Source organism: Heterodontus francisci, chromosome 27, assembly GCF_036365525.1.
Source record: "Heterodontus francisci isolate sHetFra1 chromosome 27, sHetFra1.hap1, whole genome shotgun sequence".
Lineage (NCBI taxonomy): Eukaryota > Metazoa > Chordata > Chondrichthyes > Heterodontiformes > Heterodontidae > Heterodontus > Heterodontus francisci.
The window spans coordinates 26,725,050-26,747,869 of NC_090397.1; the positions used below are offsets into that span (position 1 = coordinate 26,725,050).

General features: G+C 44.4%; 1 protein-coding gene across 3 annotated transcripts in view; it reads left to right on the plus strand.

Moving 5' to 3' along the window:
• The window catches only part of lrrk2 (leucine-rich repeat kinase 2), a 170,372-nt gene that overhangs the window by 96,517 nt on the left and 51,035 nt on the right, over nt 1-22,820 (plus strand). For 2 of the 3 annotated variants that reach the window (XM_068059026.1, XM_068059028.1), the window contains 4 exons: nt 2,451-2,578; nt 6,960-7,178; nt 17,360-17,561; nt 19,734-19,846. In XM_068059026.1, the coding sequence (XP_067915127.1) occupies nt 2,451-2,578; nt 6,960-7,178; nt 17,360-17,561; nt 19,734-19,846 (662 nt within the window). The remainder of the gene's footprint in view (nt 1-2,450; nt 2,579-6,959; nt 7,179-17,359; nt 17,562-19,733; nt 19,847-22,820) is intronic. The other variant, XM_068059027.1, reaches the window with a different exon arrangement.

The following is a 22,820-nucleotide window of genomic DNA, read 5'->3' on the forward strand; positions in this document are numbered from 1 at the left end:
GTGTAGTGCAGAGGGAGTGCTGCATTGTTGGAGATGCAGTCCTTTGGATGAGACATTAAACCAAGGCCCTGTCTCCTTTCTAAGTTGGACATAAAACATCCCATGGCACTATTTTGAAGAAGAGCAAGGGAGATATCACTGGTGTCTTGGGCATTATTTATCCCCCAATCAATATCACTAAAAACAACAGATGATCTGGTCATTATTACCTTGCTGTTTCTTGGACCTGGCTGTGTGCAAATTGGCAGCTGTGTTCCCTACATCACAACAGTGACTACGCTTCAAAAGTACTTAATTGGCTGTAAAGTACTTTGGGAAGTCCTGAGGTTGTGAAAGGCGCTGTATAAATGCAAGTCTTTAGTTCTTTACGATTGCTAGACACAAATTTAATCTCGTCAGAGATTCTTTACAGACCTCTTGGATCTATATCTTTTGATGTGAGATCCACTCTTTGTGGTCTAAAAGAGTGTGGTGCCTCAATATATTTTCATCACTGTACATATGAAAACCTCTTCTTAAATTTCTCTTCTGGTATTGACAGCTGTACTACAAGTTATATGTTGATAGGGTGAGCGATATGTTGCAATGGTAAGATGGGGGTTAGGCGTTGTGGAGTATAAAGATTGACGTAACCCTGGTGGACCAAATGGCCTGGTTTTGTGCTGTAAATTCTGTGTAAGGCAGGCTTGTTTTGCTGCAGGACCACAGAGACTAATGGGCTGTGAGGCAAAATAACCAATTTGAATATGAGTTAAGTATAAAATAAATATATTTTTCTGTTGAATAGTTGAATTTGAAAATTGTGTTAGAACTGGTGCAGTTTCTGCAGCTGAGCTGTCAGCCTTGTGTCAGTTACTCCCAAGGTTTACCTTTGGCAGGGGGAGGGTGCTGTGGACTCTGAATCTTTACTCAGAATAACCCCCCCCCCATCACTGATGCCCTGTCCATTGTTCAATTAGAATACGCTGTTTATAGAAGATACTCAAGACACTACCTTCCAGAAGCACCAGTAACTTTTTAATAGCACATAGGCCCACAAATTGACAGGATTTGGGAGCAGAAGCGCCAATAGATGGGGGAGTAGCGATGGCCATAAACAGCTGAAAGCTGATGAGTGAGTGGAATCGGAGGCCCTAGGGAATGAGTTGGTAATTTCATCTTGGCAGCAGGCAGTGGAAGCCGTTGATCCTAATCCTGAACTTTATTTGAGAGAAAATCCTGACGACACATAGTCAGTGCAGCCAAAGGCGGGCAGGAAGTGAATCAGGGGTTAAAGTTTGCGTTGAAGCATTTGTTTCGGAATTATTTGTATTTCTACCCATCCCCCATTCTTACAAAAACACAAAGGTTGGAGTCCTGTGGTCAGTGAAAGAGGCCAAACCCATTGACTGGCATAACTGGAATTCTTTACCACAGAAAGCAGTTGAGACCAAATCATTAAATATATTCAAGAAAGAGTTAGATATAGTTCTTGGGGAGAAAGCGGGAACAGGTTAGTGAGTTTGGATGATCAACCATGATCGTATTGAATAGTGGAGCGGGCGTGAAGGGCCGAATGGCCTACTCCTGCTTCTATTTTTCTATGTTTCCATAAAGCCCTCCACAGGAACTTTGAAAAGGAATGTTGAGTTGGGTCAGTTTTGAGTCCCAGCAATTTTTTTTTAACAGGTGGCTAGGAGGAGAACAGAATAAAACTTTTATTAATAAAAGAGCTAAAAATAAATAATTAAAATTTAGAAAAGGGACTGGAAGATCGAATTACAGCATCTCATTATTGTAAACTGTCCACATAACTTTGAAAATTCATATTAAGCTCGTGCTACAATCACAGAAAAGGGTTCCATAGGACTTTCCAATAGAATGTGACAGCATATTAACAAACTTAATCTGTCAGTGCACTAGATTTTTACATTTATTTCTGTGACACTAGTGAGATGTGAGGGACAATGAAAGAGCAATGGCACTAATGAAATATTTTCTTCATTGTACAGACAATATTTTAGTTGTTTAAAAAATCGTTCCTGGACCTTTCATTCCTAGTGGCCATTTTGAGATTGAAGTATTTTCATTCATACTTATCTATGCAAAAGCTTTCCTTTTATGAACTGAGTTTTGGCCTCTGGTGCTTTATGCGCACCACAGTTCATGGTGGTGTAGAAGAATAATGCTTGATCCTCATAGAGGAACATACTGGACAAGTGTCCTACATTTTGAAGTTCAGAGAATACATCCTGCAGATAGATCAAGCAGCCTTTCACAGCACCTGTAGCATATGTTTTAATGGAAAGGTTTTATTTATTTTCTATCTTTTGGAAAGTTTATATAATTATCTAAATTTTGTAATGTTTGGTGCTGAAGTATCTTCTCATTTGTAAATTAGGCAGAAAATACTGGTGCAAATGGCAATTTTATTTAAAAAAAAAAATAATTATGTAATTTTATTTCATAAGGCCAAGAAGAATTCTACAGCACACATCCCCACTTTATGTCTCCACGAGCCCTGTACCTTGTTGTTTATGACCTTAGTAAAGGAGCTGGTGAAGTTGATGCTATCAAACATTGGCTGTTCAACATTAAGGTATGAGAGCAGAACCTGTATTCAGTAATGTCTATTTGTAGTAAACAAATCATTCCTTCTCATCTATTTAATCTGCAAACTTAAAGTAAGAGACTGCCATCCAAATGGGAGAAGACACTGGTTAATGCTCATTTTAACCTTTGCTGTAGCTATGTGGCGCATATGAATTTCTCAAACAATTTTTACCCAAGTACATTTTCTCATGTTGCTGGTTGCAATCTTGCTATTGATTTACACCAGGAAATAGTTATTGTCACTCATTGTGTAAATAGCCATTCTCTTACTCTGTATTATATTGAGATGAAGTGAATGATCTAAGAATAGGTATAAAAGTGGTGTAGTCTTGAGAAAGGCAGCCACTACTGACAACATTTCATGATTACTTTTGGTGTGCCATTATGAAGTCAAATGGGAAAGCTCAGTACTGCTAGCTGAACCTCAAGTACTTTTAATGGGACGCTCTTTATCCCAACATGTAAGTCCACATCTTTTGGGTGCTACAGTTGCTGTTCAGTCTCCTGGGTGCACTGCTGGAATTATGCTCATTATATTTAACTGCAAAATATTAGGTACTGTTTGGATCAGAATTGTCACATTGTCTTGGGAACAAATTAATATCCTGAATAGAATCTACAACAATTCGGACCTAAAACTAAGAATTTTAGCAACATTAAAACTCTTTGGCCCAGCATTCATTTTTGCTTGCTTTAAACATACATTCTTTCCAGCAAATGGTCAGTTACTTGAACTGCATGAGGAAAGCAAATAAGGAGCAAGATTTTATCCTGCCCTTGGAGACGGGAATGGAAACAGGGGGAGGAACACAAAATGGCATTGGGTTGGCGTTGGATGGTGTGCCCACATTGTCGTGGCCCCATGCCATTTAGTCTGGGGTAGGGATGGCCCCAATTGAGGGCTTTAAATGGCCACTTAAGAGCAACCTTAAGAAGAAAAAGTCATTGATAGGCATAGTCTATAGGCCACCAAATAATATCACATTGGGGCGGGCAATAAACAAAGAAATAACTAATGCCTGTAAAAATGGTGCAGCAATTATCATGGGAGATTTTAATCTACATGTAGATTGGTCGAACCAGCTCAGTCAGGGTAGCCTTGAGGAGGAATTCGTTGAGTGTATCCGTGATAGTTTTCTTGAACAGTATGTAATGGAACCGACGAGGGAGCAAGCTATCCTAGATCTAGTCCTGTGTAATGAGACAGGAATAATTAATAGACCTGATAGTTAGGGATCCTTTTGGAAGGAGTGATCACAGTATGGTTGAATTTAGAATACAGATGGAGAGTGTGAAGATAAAATCCAATACCAGGGTCCTGTGCTTGAACAAGGGGGACTACAATAGAATGAGGGAGGACTAGGCTAAAGTAGACTGGAAACAAAGATTTTATGGTGGGACAGTTGACGAGCAGTGGAGGACTTTCAAAGCAATTTTTCAAAGTGCTCAGCAAAAGTATATTCCAGTGAAAAGGAAGGACTGGAAGAAAAGGGGTAATCTGCCATGGGTGTCTAAGGAAATAAGGGAGGCTATCAAATTGAAAGAGAAGACATACAAAGTGGTCAAAAGCAGCATGAAACTAGAAGATTGGGAAAACTTTAAAGGTCAACAGAAAGCTACAAAAAGAGCTATAAAGAAAAGTAAGATAGAACATGAGAAAAAACTAGCACAGAATATAAAGACAGATAGCAAAGGTTTCTATAAATATATAAAACGAAAAAGAGTGGCTAAAGTAAACGTTGGTCCTTTAGAGGATGAGAAGGGGAATTTAGTTATGGGATATGATGAAATGGCCGAGGCATTGAACAGGTATTTTGTATCGGTCTTCACAGTGGAGGACATTAATAACATGCCAGTAATTGACAAAGAGACGAACGTAGGTGAGGACCTGGAAACAATCATTATTACGGAAGAGGTAGTGTTGGGCAAGCTAATGGAGCTAAGGATTGATAGGTCTCCTGGCCCTGATGGAATGCATCCCAGGGTACTAAAAGAGATGGCGGGAGAAATAGCAGGTGCACTGATGGTAATTTTCCAAAATTCGCTGGACTCTGGGGTAGTCCCAGCTGATTGGAAAACTGCAGATGTGACGCCACTGTTTAAAAAGGGAGGTAGACAAAAGATGGGGAATTATAGACCGGTTAGCTTAACCCCTAGTGGGGATGATGCTTGAGTCTATTATCAAGAAAGAAATAGCAGGGCATCTCGATAGAAATTGTCCCGTTGGGCAGACGCAGCATGGGTTCATGAAGGGCAGGTCATGCTTGACAAATCGTTTGGAATTCTATGATGACATTACGAGCAAGGTGGACAATGGGGACCCAGTGGATGTGGTGTACCTAGATTTCCAAAAGGCCTTCGACAAGGTGCCGCACAAGAGGCTGCTGCACAAGATAAGGATGCATGGTGTTAGGGGTAAAGTATTAGCATGGATAGAGGATTGGTTGACTAACAGGAAGCAGAGAATGGGGATAAATGAGTGCTATTCTGGGTGGCAATCAGTCACTAGTGGTGTGCCTCAGGGATCGGTGTTGGGACCACAATTATTTACAATTTATATAGATGATTTGGAGTTGGGGACCACGTGTAGGGTGTCAAAGTTTGCAGATGACACTAAGATGAGTGGCAGAGCAAAGTGTGCAGATGACTGTGAAACTTTGCAGAGGAACATAGATACATTGAGCGAGTGGGCAAAGGTCTGGCAGATGGAATACAATGTTAATAAATGTGAAGTCATTCATTTCGGTAGGAGTAACAGGAAAAAGGATTATTACTTGAATGGTAAAAAGTTGCAGCATGCTGCTATGCAGAGGGACCTAGGTGTCCTTGTGCATGAATCGCAGAAGGTTGGTCTGCAGGTACAGCAAGTAATTAGGAAGGCAAATGGAATTTTGTCCTTCATTGCTAAAGGGATTGAGTTTAAAAGCAGAGAGGTTATGTTGCAGCTGTATAAGGTACTGGTGAGGCCGCACCTGGAGTACTGTGTGCAGTTTTGGTCTCCTTACTTGAGAAAGGATATACTGGCACTGGAGAGGGTGCAGAGGAGGTTCACTAGGTTGATTCCGGAGTTGAGGGGGTTGGCTTATGAGGAGAGACTGAGTAGATTGGGATTATATTCATTGGAGTTCAGAAGAATGAGGGGGGATCTTATAGAAACATATAAAATCATGAAGGGAATAGATAAGATACAAGTAAAGAGGATGTTTCCACTGGCAGGTGAAGCTAGGACAAGAGGGCATAGCCTCAAGATTAGAGGGAGCAGATTTAGGACTGAATTAAGAAGGAACGTCTTCACCCAGAGGGTTGTTAATCTATGGAATTCCTTGCCCAGTGAAGTAGTTGACGCTTCTTCAGTAAACGTCTTTAAAGCTAATTTGGATATCTTTTTGAACAATAAAGGAATTAAGGGATACGGTGGGAGCGCGGGTAAGTGGATCTGAGTCCACGAAAAGAACAGCCATGATCTTATTGAATGGCGGAGCAGGCTCGAGGGGCCGGACGGCCTACTCCTGCTCCTAGTTCTTATGATCTTATGAACCTCCCGCCTCCACTCCACTTTTACCCACGTTGGAGTGGCCCGCTGCTGCGTCGAGATGCTGCCAGCTGAGACCTGGTGGCCTCCTAGCAGGCTTGGAGGGGGAGGGGTTCCTCCTCTGTGGTCAATCCATGGCCCATGGAGGTGACGGTGATAGCTGCACCCACGGCAAGACCCCCCACCCTCACCAACCCCCACCCACTCGCTAGGGCCTGCCTGACTGGCCCCGACAACCCTGACCCCACTTACCTGTGTCCCGGGATCTCTGACATCTTCGGCAATGCAGGCCTCCTGCAATACTGGAAATGGCCACCGCTCCCATTGGTGCTGCTGGTACTGCAGAGCTACCAGCTCTCCGAATGGCCAGTGGCTCTGGAGGTGGGAGCTTGTTCCTTAAAGGGGCGGCATTCCTGATGGCAGGTAGCCAGGATAAAATCCGGCCCAAGGTCTTGCCCTGAACAAAAGACTTTTCTCAGATCATCTCTGCATTGAACTTTACTGATGATCTGTGATGGGTAAAGTAAAAATAAATTGTTAATGGTGACGGGGAATTTGTATGGTTTCAGTTCTCTAAGCAGCAGAGGAAGCTGAGATATTTCATGCGCCATTTTGTTAATTATAAGAATAAAATGAAAAATGTTAATCATAATTTACTGCAACTGATCTTAAAACTTATTGGCGTTTTCACAACATTTGAATGTTACCTACTTGCACATGTGCATTGTAAGATAGATGCAAAAATATGTCAACTATCATTGCTATTTTTTGTTTCCTAATTATGATATTTGTTTTCTAATATGTTTTGTAAGTTTGTTCTTTTTTCTATTAATAGGCCCGTGCCTCATCTTGTCCTGTAATTCTTGTTGGTACCCATGTTGATATGACCAATGAAAAACATCAACAAAACTGCAGAACCAAAATTAAGATGGAATTCCTTCAGCAACATGATTTTCCTCCTATCTGTGATTACCATTTTGTGGTGGCCACAGAAGAATGTGATTCTGTAGCAAAACTGCGAAGAGCCATTATTAGTGGAATACAGACTTTCAAGGTGCACAAAAGAAATGTTATAAAGACTGCAACTGTGTGTATGTTTCAGAATAATAACCATTGTCTCAAACTATGACACTTTCAATGGATTTAGTGGAATAATTAGTTTCATTTACTTTCATTGGTCCTTTCACAATTTGACAACTCATGGATAATAATAGTTGATTATCGGAACACAAATTTTGTTAGTAAATTTCTACAGATAAATTCCCTCTTTTACATGATGCCAAAAAAATGTACTAAATGCCACATGGTGACTGCAGAGGACATTATTTAATCACTGGAGCCCTATTCTCCAAAATACTTCAGCTAGGTTAATAATGCTTTAGAGTTATGACAGGCTTTCAGATTTGAGCATGTGCCTTTTTTTATCTTAGTAACAAGTGAAAATGATTTGCATTTCTGATACTGCACATTAATTAAAGAATAGTGGATGCCTGGGAATAATGAGAAGGCAACGATCCAATCAGGTAACTCAGTAAATAATTAATTGCCTGAATGAAGCTCATGTGGTTTATAATCATCCTTGGGTTCAGGGGCATTGTATTTATAGTAATGACTTCATCTCTGCCTACTCAGATTCCTTCATGCAAAAGTACCTTCACACAGAGAATGGGGAATTACTTTTTTTTCCCCAAAAATATACTTTATTCATAAAAATCTGTAAAAAAAAAAAAAATGCATTACAAAACAGTTCAAAACAGCACACAGTTGACCTTCCAAAAAGTGCAAAGGAAATCAGTTTTCTTTGATACAGGAGTGAGTTGCCTCACAACCCTTCCATCCCATTTTACATGCCTTGTTCATTTTACTGCAAACCCATATTTGGTGTATACAGCCCGAGGGGTTTCCCATGGGTCCAGCCCCTCCGTTCACTATGGTGGGAGGACCTTACACTGTGGTCTTTCCCATTGAGCCTTTGCTGCAGCTGCCCCAAGCTTCAGTGCATCCCTCAGCACGTAGTCCTGGACCTTGGAATGTGCCAGTCAGCAACACTCGGTCGTGGACAACTCTTTGCGCTAGAAGACCAGCAAGTTTCAGGCAGACCAAAGAGCGTCTCTCACCGAATTGATAGTCCTCCAGCAGCAGTTGATGTTTATCTCTGTGTGCGTCCCTGGGAAAAGCCCGTAGAGCACAGACTCCTGTGTTACAGAGTTGCTTGGGATGAACCTGGACAAAAACCACTGCATCTCTTTCCACACCTGCTTTGCAAAGACACATTCCAGAAGGAGGTGGGCAAATGTGTCTTCCCCACCACAGCCACCACGAGGGCAGCGTGTAGAGGGGGCGAGACTCCAGGCATGCAGGAAGGATCTGATGGGGAGGGCTCTTCTCACCACCAGCCAAGCTACATCTTGGTGCTAGTTTGAAAGTTCTGGTGATGAGGCATTCTGCCAGATGACTTTGGCGGTCTGCTCGGGGAACGATCCGACTGGATCCACCATCTCCTTTTCCCTTAGGGCCTTGAGGACATTCTGTGCAGACCACTGCCTGATGGATTGGTGGTCAAAGGTATTTTCCCGCAGAAACTTTCCCACGAAGGATAGGTGATACGGCACGGTCCAACTGGATGGAGCGTTATGCGGCAATGTGACCAGAGCCATCCTTTGCAACACGGGGGACAGATAGAACATCAGCACGTAGTGACACTTGGTGTTTGCGTACTGGGGATCTACGCACAGCTTGATGCAGCCACAGACGAAGGTGGTCATCAGGATGAGGACGATGTTGGGTATATTTTTCCCGCCTTTATCCAGAGGTTTGAACATTGTGTCCCTCCGGACCCGGTCCATTTTGAATCTCCAGATAAAGTGGAAAATGGCTCGGGTGACCGCCACGGCGCAGGAGTGGGGTATGGGCCAGACCTGCACCATGTACAGCAACAACGTGATCGCCTCGCACCTGATGACCAGGTTCTTACCCACAATGGAGAGAAATCACTGTTCCCACATGCTCAGTTTATGGTGTACCCTGGCTACTCGCTCCTTCCAGGTTTTGGCACATTCCCCAGCCCTTCCAAACCATATCCCCAGCACCTTCAGGTAGTCTGACTTGATGGTGAAGGGGACAAAGGATCGGTCGGCCCAGTTCCCAAAGAACATGGACTCACTCTTACCGTGGTTGACTTTGGCTCCTGAGGCCAGTTCGAACTGGTCGCAGATGCTCATCAGTCTGCAAACGGACAACGGATCCGAGCAGAAGATGGTGTCATCGTCCATGTATGGGGAGGTTTTAACCTGAGTGCCTCCGCTGCCTGGGATTGTCACCCCTCTTATGCCCGCATCCTTCCGAAAGGACTCAACAAAAGATTCGATACAACAAACAAACAAGACAGGGGAGAGAGGACAGCCCTGTCTGACTCCAGATTTGATGGGGAAACTTTCTGATTCCCACCCATTGATTGAGACTGCACTACTGATGTTTGATCCAATTGCAGATTCCCTCCCCAAGCCCCATTTTGGAAAGCACGTCCATCATGTAGGTGTGCGATATCCTGTCAAAAGCCTTCTCCTGGATCCAAGCTGATGAGGCAGGTGTCCACCCTCCTGTCCCGTACGTAGGCGATCGTATCCCTGAGTAGTGCGAGACTATCAGAGATCTTCCTGCCGGGTACAGTACAGGTCTGGTCGGGGTGAATCACCAACTCCAGAGCAGACTTGACCCGACTGGCGATGACTTTGAACAGAATCTTGTAGTCAACATTAAGCAGTGAGATGGGCCGCCAATTTCTGATTTCTGCCCTTTCGCCCTTCCGCTTGTAGGTGAGGTGATGATGCCTTTCCTCATGGATTCTGACATGCTGCCGGCCAGGAGCATACTCTCGTATACTTCCAGCAGGTCTGGGCCGACCCAGTCCCACAGGGCCGAATGCAACTCATTCTCAAGCCGTTGCTTCTGGGAGTTTTTCTCATCTTGAAGGACCTGACGGCCTTTGTCATCTCATCCAGGGTTAGCGGTTTGTCCAGTCTCTCCCTCATGCTGTCATTTAAGACCTCCGTCATAGACAGGAAGGACTGGGAAGCTGTGCTGTCCGTGGGCTTCACATCGGACTGCCCAGCATAAAGGGATTTGCTGATCCTTAGTATGTCGGACTGCGAAGACGTTACTGAGCCATCCTCTTCCTTCAGGCTGCTGGTCACAGAGCTCTCTCTGTGTACCTTTTGGAAGAAGTAACGCAAGCACGTCTCATCCTGCTCAATGGAGTGGACTCTGGACTGGAAGATGATCTTGGAGGCCTCCGTGCAAAGGGCGAGGCCTGCTGGCTCTTCACCTCTTGGAGATCCTCCTTGACCTCGACCCCCATCGACTGCAGCCGGAGCAGATTTTGCATTCTTTTCTGGAGTCGGGACCTTTCCCTCTGTCTCTCTCTCTTGTCCTCTGAACACCTTTTGAGGATAAAGAACCTCTTGAAGTTCTCCTTGATCCCCTCCAACCAGTGAACTGGAGACTCAAAGAGGGGTTTCACGGTTCTCCAACCTTTGCAATCCCTTTTGAGTTCCTCAACGTTCTCTGGGGTTAGCAATGTAACATCGAGCTTCCGTGTCCCCCTGCCAACCTGCTGGTCGTGCTGTAAATGACAGTCGGCCAGTAAGAGGAATGGTCGGAGAACACCGGCTTGACGTCGGTGGATCTGACCGTGACAGCACGGGACACAAACAGGAATTCAATCCTGGAACAGGCAGACCCGCCCGATCTTGACCATGTGTCTCTACGCTGTTCTCCGTCTGCAGGTTTGCTGAAGATGTCGTGCAGTTTGGCATCTTTTACGATTTCCATTAGGAACCTGGACATAGCGTCCAGTTTGCTGTCGTCACTGCCGGATCGTCCAGCTGCATCGATGATGCAGTTGGAGTCACCGCCTAGAAAGACCGGCCTGGATGTTGCCAACAGCAGTGGGAGCTACTGGAAGACTGTCAGCTGCTCGCTGCATTGAACTGGGGCGTACATGTTGATCAACCGGAGTGGAGCATTTTTGTACATTACATCTGCTATGAGGAGGCGACTGCCCACCACCTCCTTAAGCAGAGATGGTGAAGTTACCTCCCCGCAGCAGAATACCCAGGCCAGAGGAACGGGAATCATTACCCCCTGACCAGATCGATGGCCTGTGGGACCACCATCTCAACCATTGCCTGTAGGTGCTGAGGTGTGGTATTCCACACTCCTGCAGGAACAGTCGGTCAGCTTTGACCTTGGCGAGCTAGTCCAAGGTTGAAATACATCGCGTAGTGGATTTAATGCTATGGACGTTAATTGAAGCAATCTTTACACCCATTTTTAAGTTAGTTGTTGCTTCTCACGCCACTTGTCCTTGCTAGTACCAGTCCTTTGGTATGTTCCTGTATACCCATAGTGTACGCAAGCTGTTTCATTTTTGTTGGGCTCAGGAACCCCTCCTGGTTTCTCATGGGGGGTTTGTTCTGCTGGGGTGACATCAGGGGGGTCTTGTAGGCAGCAAGGATTGGGCTGTCCTCTGCTGTTGGTGTCTTTCTCCTCTGTTCCTGCTCGAAGGCATCACTGCTCCCGGCTTCCCGGAGCTGGAGTGCGCCCGATGCTTCTTTGTTCTCGATGTCCCGTAGCTGGGATGCGCTGGGCATGTCGCTAAGTTTGGTGCTTTGGATTTGGGCGTGCTGGGCCCATCACAGCTTCCAGTGCCCGGGGGCTGGGGGGCTTTATCTTCCAGCTCCTTTGTGTTCTGTTGCTTCTTTTGCAGGTCCTGTCATTCTGGCCCTTCCTCGTCCAGTGAAGAAGAGCTGCCATAGTCTGTCTCAGATGGTAGTCTCCTCTTGTCACTGGTTTGGGTGGTGGCCTGTTGCTATTTGGAGGTTTTTTCTTTGTGGTTTTCGTTTGTACCACCTGCCACTGACATGTTTGTCCATCTGCTGCCTCCTCCTCCATTGACTCTGTCTGTAGAGGAGGGGTTTCCGGGTATGGTGTAGGTGTTGGGTTGCTGGTTGCAGCTGCCTCCCCTTCTCCTTCTCAGGTAGACTTTCCTCGCTGTGGAGAGGGTTGCTTGTCTCCTTCCCAGCACCTGACGCGCTCACTGTTCCTCCCCCCGGCCTTTCCTTGGACCTTGTCGCCTGTGCATAACTGAGGCAGCATTTGGGGCAGGTTTTGTAGAGATGGCCTGCCTCACCACACAAGTTGCAGCACTTACTCTGTTTGCAGTCCTTGGTCTGACGGCATTCCTTTTTGCAGTTCTTGCAGACGACTGTGCTGCAGTTAGCTGCCACGTGACCAGGTTTGCCACAGGTGCGACTAACTCTAGGCTACCCCGCATAGACCAAGAATCCTCGACTTCCCCTGATAGCTAAGCTGGAGGGAGGGTGTATGGTGGCTCCATTGTCATCGACCTTCAAGGTCACCTTGACCTGCCGCTTGCTGGTCCAAATCCCAAATGGGTCCTTGACATCAGTGCTGCTACCGGCCACGTCGACGTATCCAGCGAGGAAGGTGGAACGACAGGAACATGGGAGTTATAGAGGTGAATTGTCACCACCCGGTCATGTTGTGACGACAGCGTGAAGAGTGGCTCCACTCTGAGGTTCGACAGCGGCGCCCGGTTTCCCTTCTCCTTGAACACCTTCAGGAACTTGATGCATCCCGCCACATTCTTGAACGTCACGTCGAAATATTCACTGCTAGGGAAGTCCTGCAGGCAGAAGATGTCTGCAGCTTGGAATCCACAGCAATCAATAAGGATTTTCTTTGTGAAGAAGGTACGGTCAACTGGTGCACCTCCTTCCTTATCCGTCACCAGCACATGAACGGTGTTACAAACTCCCTGGCCTGAAGCTCTAGAATTGGTTACAGCCATTTTATTCAAAACCTACCTGGAACAGGATCAAAGGTCACTGAACATGGTCTCTGCCCTGTCAGGTATGTAAGAGAATAGGTAATTACTATAAATTTATCTTAAGGTTAAGGAGAATAATACACAGAGAAAATAAAAGCAAAATACTGCAGATGCTGGAAATCTGAAATAAAAACAAGAAATGCTGGAAATACTCAGCAGGTCTGGCAGCATCTGTGGAGAGGGAAGCAGAGTTAACGTTTCGGGTCAGTGACCCTTCTTCAGAACTAGCAGATATTAGAAATGTGAAAGGTTTTAAGCAAGTAAAGCGGGGGTGGGCAAGAGATAACAAAGGAGAAGGTGTAGATAGGACAAGGTCTCCGAGAATAACTGAGCAGAAGGTCATGGAGCAAAGGCAAACAATATGTTAATGGTGTGTTGAAAGACAAAGCATTAGTACAGATAGGGTGTTAATGGACTGAAAACTGAACAGCCACAAGCACAAACATGAAAAAAAACTTTGGGGAGGCAAACTCCCCAAAACTTTGGGGAGGCAGGTGTTAGATTTAGATGTAGGTGAGCACTTTGGTGATAGTGATCACAATTCGGTTAGGTTTACCTTAGCGATGGGCAGGGACAGGTATATACTGCAGGGCAAGAATTATAGCTGGGGGAAAGGAAATTATGATGCGATTAGGCAAGATTTAGGATGCGTAGGATGGGGAAGGAAACTGCAGGGGATGGGCACAATCGAAATGTGGAGCTTATTCAAGGAGCAGCTACTGCGTGTCCTTGATAAGTATGTACCTGTCAGGCAGGGAGGAAGTTGTCGAGCGAGGGAGCCGTGGTTTACTAAAGACGTTGAAGCGCTTGTCAAGAGGAAGAAGGAGGCTTATGTTAGGATGAGACGTGAAGGCTCAGTTAGGACGCTTGAGAGTTACAAGCTAGCCAGGAAGGATCTAAAGGGAGAGCTAAGAAGAGCAAGGAGAGGACACGAGAAGTCATTGGCGGATAGGATCAAGGAAAACCCTAAGGCTTTCTGTAGGTATATCAGGAATAAAAGAATGACTAGAGTTAGATTAGGGCCAATCAAGGAGACTAGTGGGAAGTTGTGTGTGGAATCAGAGGAGATAGGGGAAGCGTTAAATGAATATTTTTCGTCACTATTTACAGTAGAGAAAGAAAATGTTGTCGAGGAGAATACTGAGATTCAGACTACTAGGCTAGATGGGATTGAGGTTCACAAGGAGGAGGTGTTAGCAATTTTGGAAAGTGTGAAAATAGATAAGTCCCCTGGGCCAGATGGGATTTATCCTAGGATTCTCTGGGAAGCCAGGGAGGAGATTGCAGAGCCTTTGTCCTTGATCTTTATGTCGTCATTGTCGACAGGAATAGTGCCGGAAGACTGGAGGATAGCAAATGTTGTCCCCTTGTTCAAGAAGGGGAGTAGAGACAGCCCTGGTAATTATAGACCTGTGAGCCTTACTTCGGTTGTGGGTAAAATGTTGGAAAAGGTTATAAGAGATAGGATTTATAATCATCTTGAAAAGAATAAGTTCATTAGCGGTCAGCATGGTTTTGTGAAGGGTAGGTCGTGCCTCACAAACCTTATTGAGTTTTTCGAGAAGGTGACCAAACAGGTGGATGAGGGTAAAGCCGTGGATGTGGTGTATATGGATTTCAGTAAGCGCTTTGATAAGGTTCCCCACGGTAGGCTATTGCAGAAAATACGGAAGTATGGAATTGAAGGTAATTTAGTGTTTTGGATCAGAAATTGGCTAGCTGAAAGAAGACAGAGGGTGGTGGTTGATGGCAAATGTTCATCCTGGAGTTTAGTTACTAGTGGTGTACCGCAAGGATCTGTTTTGGGGCCACTGCTGTTTGTCATTTTTATAAATGATCTGGATGAGGGTGTAGAAGGGTGGGTTAGTAAATTTGCGGATGACACTAAGGTCGGTGGAGTTGTGGATAGTGCCGAAGGATGTTGTAGGGTACAGAGGGACATAGATAGGCTACAGAGCTGGGCTGAGAGATGGCAAATGGAGTTTAATGCGGAAAAGTGTGAGGTGATTCACTTTGGAAGGAGTGACAGGAATGCAGAGTACTGGGCTAATGGGAAGATTCTTGGTAGTGTAGATGAGCAGAGAGATCTTGGTGTCCAGGTACATAAATCCCTGAAAGTTGCCACCCAGGTTAATAGGGCTGTTAAGAAGGCATATGGTGTGTTAGCTTTTATTAGTAGGGGGATTGAGTTTCGGAGCCACGAGGTCATGCTGCAGCTGTACAAAACTCTGGTGCGGCCGCACCTAGAGTATTGCGTGCAGTTCTGGTCACCGCATTATAGGAAGGATGTGGAAGCTTTGGAAAGGGTGCAGAGGAGATTTACTAGGATGTTGCCTGGTTTGGAGGGAAGGTCTTACGAGGAACGGCTGAGGGACTTGAGGTTGTTTTCGTTAGAGAGAAGGAGGAGGAGAGGTGACTTAATAGAGACATATAAGATAATCAGAGGGTTAGATAGGGTGGATAGTGAGAGTCTTTTTCCTCGGATGGTGATGGCAAACACGAGGGGACATAGCTTTAAGTTGAGGGGTGATAGATATAGGACAGATGTAAGAGGTAGTTTCTTTACTCAGAGAGTAGTAGGGGCGTGGAACGCCCAGCCTGCAACAGTAGTAGACTCGCCAACTTTAAGGGCAATTAAGTGGTCATTGGATAGACATATGGATGAAAATGGAATAGTTTAGGTCAGATGGTTTCACAGGTCGGCGCAACATCGAGGGCCGAAGGGCCTGTACTGCGCTGTAATGTTCTAATGTTCTTAAAAAACTGAACAAAGATAAAATAAACACAAAAAAAATTTTAAAAAAAGGAAAATAACTAAAAATAAAAGTAGAATGGGGGGCCCGTCATGCTCTGAAATTATTGAACTCAATGTTCAGTCCAGCAGGTTTTATTGTGCCTAATCGTTAAATGAGATGCTGTTCCTTGAGCTTGTGTTGATGTTCACAGGAACACTGCAGCAATCCCAGGACAGAGATGTGAGCATGAGAAGAGGGTGGAGTGTTGAAATGGCAAGCAACCGGAAGCTCGGGGTTATGCTTTCAGACTGAGTGGAGGTGTTCCGCAAAGCAGTCACCCAGTCTGCATTTGGTTTCCCCAATGTAGAGGAGACCACATTGTGAGCAGCGAATACAGTATACTACATTGAAAGAAGTACAAGTAAATCGCTGCTTCACCTGAAAGGAGTGTTTGGGGCCTGGGATAGTGAGGAGAGAGGAGGTAAATGGGCAGGTATTACACCCCCTGCAATTGCAGGGAAAGGTGCCATGGGAAGGGGATGAGGTGGTCGGGGTAATGGAGAAGTGGACCAGGGAGTCGCAGAGGGAACGATCCCTTCGGATTGTTTTTTTTATTCTCAAAATATACTTTATTCATAAAAATCTGTATGAAAAAAAATACAGGAGTGAGTTGCCTCACAACCCTTCCATTTCATTTTTCATGCCATATACATTTTACAGCAAACAAAAATTTTCTGGATGCAGTTCGAGGGGTTTTCCATGGATCCAGCCCCTCAGTTCAGCTTGGTGGGGGGACCTTACACAGTGGTCTTTCCCCATTGAGCCTTTGCTGTGGCTGCCCCAAGCTTTAGTGCATCCCTCAGCACGTAGTCCTGGACCTTGAATGTGCCAGTCTGCAACATTCGGTCGTGGACAACTCTTTGCACTCGAAGACCAGGAAGTTTTGGGCAGACCGAATTGATAGTCCTTCAGCAGCAGTTGATATTTATCTGTGTGTGTGTGTCCCTGGGAACAGCCCGGAGAGCACAGACTCTACGATCCCTTCGGAAGGTTGACAGGGGAAGATGTGTTTGGTAGTGGCATACTCTGAGGAAGTTATTTTTACTACTGTAGATTATTTCCCATAAATCACTTTTTTATCACAGTGAAAATAGTCCTCTGCGGTTAAGGCTTTGAACCCAGCTCAAATGAAACTTGGCAGTGAAGTCACAGCTAACTATTATGTTGCAGGTGATTGCATGTCAGATTTATGGGATCAACCATGAGTGTTTCTTAATTGCGTACATCATTCTTATTTCCATACAAGCAGGTATTTTTGCATCATGAGGTTGAAGGTTGAAGATTAGGTATAAAAATACACCGAAAAACTGTGGTGAAAATAGTAGCAAATCTTTAATGAATGTACAAAAATAGGGATCTTTGCTTGCAGCTAAAGTTGAGTTTACTTTTAACTTTTGCATGCTGAATTTCCATTCTTTCTGGTTTTGTTGCTATTTATGCTAATTATCTTATTGTCTCCTTTCTTGTTGCACCAGTAGTATGTTTTGACTTGACAAAACAAGGTTCCCATTTTCAAACAATATTTTTCAGATCAGAGACCAACCAGTAATGGGTCAGTTAATCCCTCATAGTTACATGGAGCTGGAAAAGAGAATTATACATGAACGAAAGACTGTTCTACCAGAATTCCCAGTAATTCATCAACAGCAGCTGTTGGAAATAGTTCAAGAGAACCAGTTGCAGTTGGATGAAAATGAGCTGTCTCATGCTGTTCGCTTCCTCAATGAGTCTGGTATTTTAAAATTTTAATGTCTTTAAATGGTTGTATCAGCAATCAAATGGTCTGTTCAGCAGAATTACATCGCCGAATTAATTTTGTACATGTGACAGGAGAGGAAGTTTTTGTGCATGCAAAAAGGGAGAAGACTGGTTTATTCCAGCTAATGCTGTGGAATAAATGAATACTTGTGTTCAGAATGAATTGATTTTAAATGAACTGTATTTGTCTTGTTACAATAGTCTGCCATTTTATTTTTATGTGTCACTTTCTCTTCTTAGGCAGTCTTTTTGCTTAATACATTTAGCCAGGTGATATTGTAGTTTGCACTCAGCTGCTCCATTACATATCTGTCTAGAGAGAAATATAAGCTATGATTGAGAAAACAGTGGGACAGTTGTCTGATTCTGGCTCTATGGCCTACTGAGAACTGATGGAACTCAGACAGTGTGATGGCGGGAATGGGAAGTCTTTCTCCCACAGTCTAGCGTTCCTATTCATGATAGAAGTGACTCTGGTAAGACTGAAGTCCTTGTCTTTGGCCCCTGCCATTCCCTCACCACTGACTCCATGCCCTCCCTGGCCACTGACTTAGGTGTTGATCTGTTCAACCCTGAGCTGAGCTTCTGTGCCCCTATCCTCTCCATCACAAAGACTCTCGACTTCCACTTCCATAATCATCTGCTACTGCCTTTACCTCAGTCCATCTGCTGCAAAACACCTCATCCATGCTTTGTCACCTCTGGCTCCACTATTCCAATTCAACTACAATTTCTGACCATCCTCCCATACTCCATAAGCTTCAGTTCATTCAAAACTCTGCTGCGTTTCCACCCCATGCTAAGCCCTGCTTTGCCCATCATCCCATCCTCATTGACCTACACTGATTTCTGGTACCCTATAGCTGAAATTTTAAATTTTCATACTCGTGTTTAAATTCCATAATGGCCTCACCCCTTCCTTTCTCTGTAATATACACTGAACTCTCTGTTCCTCGAACTCTGGCCTCTTGTGCATTCCTCCTCTCTTCTTCCCACCATTGATGGCCATGCCTTCAGTTGCTTAGGGTCCTAATGCACAGTGGCGCAGTGGTTAGCACCGCAGCCTCACAGCTCCAGCGACCCGGGTTCAATTCTGGGTACTGCCTGTGTGGAGTTTGCAAGTTCTCCCTGTGTCTGCGTGGGTTTCCTCCGGGTGCTCCGGTTTCCTCCCACATGCCAAAGACTTGCAGGTTGATAGGTTAATTGGCCATTATAAATTGACCCGAGTATAGGTAGGTGGTAGGGAAATATAGGGACAGGTGGGGATGTGGTAGGAATATGGGATTAGTGTAGGATTAGTATAAATGGGTGGTTGATGGTTGGCACAGACTCGGTGGGCTGAAGGGCCTGTTTCAGTGCTGTATCTCTAAACTAAACTAAACTAAACTAACTCCCTCTACTTTTCTCTTCTCTTTTAATACCCTCATTAAAGCCCAACTCTTTGGCTAAGCTGTTGCTGACCATATCTTTCTATGGGTTGGTGCCCTTATTTTTCCATGTGTGTCTGTGAAGCACCTTGGGACATTTTTCTTTGACATTACCGATCAGTCAGTGCCATCACTAGCATGCACTTTTAAATGCATGTTGGTAGTAATAGTGATTGATTAGTGATACCATAGAATGTCCACAAAATGTCTCCTACCCTTTTTTCTCACCAGCAATTCTAAAATGTCAAATGGTATAACCAGAGAAAGAGGGAAACCATGAATGTATAGTTACCTTCTTAGCTGCCATTTAAGAATGGTCAGGGAATTCAGTTGAATACACTTGCTTTCACTTTTACCATTCATGCCTATTTGAGAATTGCAGTGTTATACTAGTCCTTGCAGATAATTTAGGCTTAAGAAAAAAGAAAATAAGGTCAATAAATTATGAGAGGAAACTGTTGCCGACGAGATAGAATGTGCATGCTCATTATAGCCTTCAAGTACTGAAAAGGCTGCTGCTGGTCATGTAGCTGCATGAAATTCAATACCTCAGGATAATAAATGATGCACAGTATTGGGAGGAAAAAATAAGACAAATGTTTTGCGATGCATTGCAGCGCACAGAAGTCAAGTAATACATTCACCTTTCATTATGATTTAGCATTGTAAGCAGGATTTTAAGTACTAAACTATTTAAAAGGTGAATTTTCTCTTTGCAGGTGTACTGCTGCACTTTCATGATCCAGCTCTTCACCTACGGGATCTATATTTTATAGATCCACAATGGCTATGTAAGATGATGGCACAGGTGCAACCTTCAGACTTTTACCTTGTAATTATGCTGTATAGAATCAGAGCATCATTTATGGCACAAAAGAGGCCAATCAACCCATCACGTCTATGCTGACTCTTCCTAGAGCAATCCAGTCAGTCCCATTCCCCCACTTTATCCCCGTAGCCCTGCAAGTTTATTTCCTTCAAATGCTCATCCGATTTCCTTTTGAAATAATTGATTGTTCTTGCTTCCACCACTCTCACAGGCAGCGAGTTCCAGCTCATTAACGCTTGCTGCATAAAAAAGCTCTTTCTCATATTCCCCCTGCCCAAAACCTTCAATCTGTGTCCCCTTCTCTTTATTCTGCTCCTTTTGAGACGCTGTTAATTTGTAATATCCAGCAGTTCTAATGAAGAGTCCAGTTATGAAACATCAATTTGTCTGCTCTCACCACTGGCGCAGCCTGACCTACTGAGCTTTTCCACCAATTTCAGTTTTTCTTTCCAATTTCCAGCATTTACACTTAAAAAAAATTTTTTTTTGGCAACTTTTAGTTTCAGCTAATGGGAACACTTCTTCCTTGTCTAACTTATCTAAACCTGTCATAATTTTATACAGCTCTATCGAATCTCCCCTCAATCTCCTTTGTCCTAAGGCGAACAATCCCAGCTTATTTGTCCTAACCTTGTAGCTAAAATCCCTCACCCCTGGAACCATTCTGGTAACTCTCTGCTGCACCCTTTCAAGGACCCTCACATCCTTCCTAAAGCCTGGTGACCAGAACTGGATGCAATACTTCAGTTGTGGCCCAACCAGAGCTTTGTAAAGGTTCAGCATATTTTCCTGCTTTTATACTCAATACTTCCAATTATGAAGCTCAAGGTCCCAAATGCTTTGCTAACTACTCAGTGTCCCGCCACCTTCAAAGACATGTGCGCACGCACCCCCAGGTCCCTCTGTTCCTGCGCGCTCTTTAGAAATGTGTCATTAAATCTATATTGCCTCCCCTAGCCCTTCTGCCAAAATGCATCACCTCACACTTCTCTATTAAATTTTGTCTGCCACATCTGCCCACTCTGCTAGCCTATCTATGTCCTGTTGCAGTCGACTGGTATCATTTGCACTGTTTGCCACACCTCCAAGTTTGGTGTCATAGGCAAATTTTGAAATTTTACTCTGTACTCCAATATATATATCAAGCAGTGGTCCTAGCACTGACCCTTGGAGAACACAAGTGTCTAGCATCCTCCAGTCTGAAAAATAACCCTTTACCATGTCTCGCTGTTTTCTGTCCGTAATCCAATTTTTTTATCCAACTGAGCCTCAATTTTGTTACCGCATAAAAGGATGGTTACTTTGTCAAATGCTTTTTTAAAAAATCCATATGGACAACATCCATTGCATTCCCTTCATTAACCCCCTTTGTTACTTCGCTAATCTGATGGAATTTTTTGATGAAGTGCGATTGGCCTTTTACAAATTCATGCTGGCTTTCCTTAATTAACTTAAACTTCTCCAAGTGCCTGGAGATTTTTTTCCCAGATTATTGTTTCTAATATGTTATCCACCACTGATGTTAAACTGACTGGCCTGTAGTTTCGAGGACTGTCCTTACACCCTTTCTTGCTTAAGGGTGTCACATTGCCACTCTTCAATCCTCTGGCACCTCCCCCGTAACAGGAGAAAATTGGACTGCACAACTAATGGGGCTGAATTTTGCCTGCCCCTCGACGCTGCCAGGTGCAGCGTGGGGGCTGGTAAAATTCTGCGGGGGAGAGGCCCACCTCACCCTGCGAAGTCGGAGAAGGGCCCGCCGCATATTACTGGCGGCGGGGGGGGGGGGGGCCTTACCGAGGCCTGGCGATGGGCCCTTCATCTCCATATGCAGATTGCCAATAAATGTCTGCAAAATAACTTACCTGCCATCCCACGCCGATTTTACAGCCTCCGTTCAGTCTTCGCGTGCCTTCGGAACACCGCACGGAATGGTGGGGAGGGGGAAGGAATAAATTTTTCAGGGCAGGAGGGGTGGAGGAGTGGGGAAATCAATTTTTATTGGATGTGGGGAAGGTGGGAAGGGGTTGAAGGTTGGGGGTGGGGGGGTAAGTTTGGGTATTTGAAAAATCAATTGATGGTCATTTTGGACAATGAAATGAGCATGGTGGGGGCAGGGGTGGGGTGGGGGGAGGTGTTGAGGAAGGGCCTCCATCACTTATTTTTATATTTAATAAAAATCAATTATGTTTTCCCTTTAAAAAATTTAAATTATTTGTAAGGGCTTAAAACCCTTTAAAAATCGCGCCAGTGCCTGCATGGTGGTGCCGGACGCCTTTGCCAGGGTCGTGGCAACCGCCCCCACATGTCATCGGGGGCGGACACTCCTCCCCACTATTTAAATAAGCCCCCGCACGAAATATCGCGGGGCCTCCTTGGCGGCCCCTGAATCTGGGCACTCCGTTGAGTTTAAAGGGCGCCACGTGCCTGAATAAAATTCAGTCCTGTGGAATTCCTTTGTTACTTTAACTGAGGGACTTGATGTTAGATCTTCACACACTAATATTTACAGAGCTTAATTTCATGGGCTTGGATTTTAAGAAAACCTTGGCATAACTGTATTTGTGAAAGTTATATAAGTAGTGAAATCCATGGGCTTCATTACAAATGACGAGATTTGTTAATTTTTATAGGCCTGCATGTAACTGTAGTCATACATTGTTGCATTAATTACCAGCAAAGTATGAATGCATGGAGAGTGTGCTGGAGCTTGTTATTTTCACTGTGTTTAACTAAAGGTTGAATGAAAAGACCCCTCACACTGTACTTGATGCTTAATTTTTATCTTTCAAAGTGTGTTTCTTTAGTCATCTCATAAGACCTTCCAGGCCAATTTTTTTTAAACAAATTTCTTGTTCCATGTTATTGTCTAGTAATTTTACAGAAATATGCAAAAATGCAGAACACTTGTTGCGTTTCTGAATATTTCTTTAAAAAGTCTGGATAACAACTTCACTTTGGTTTAATGGATAGTATT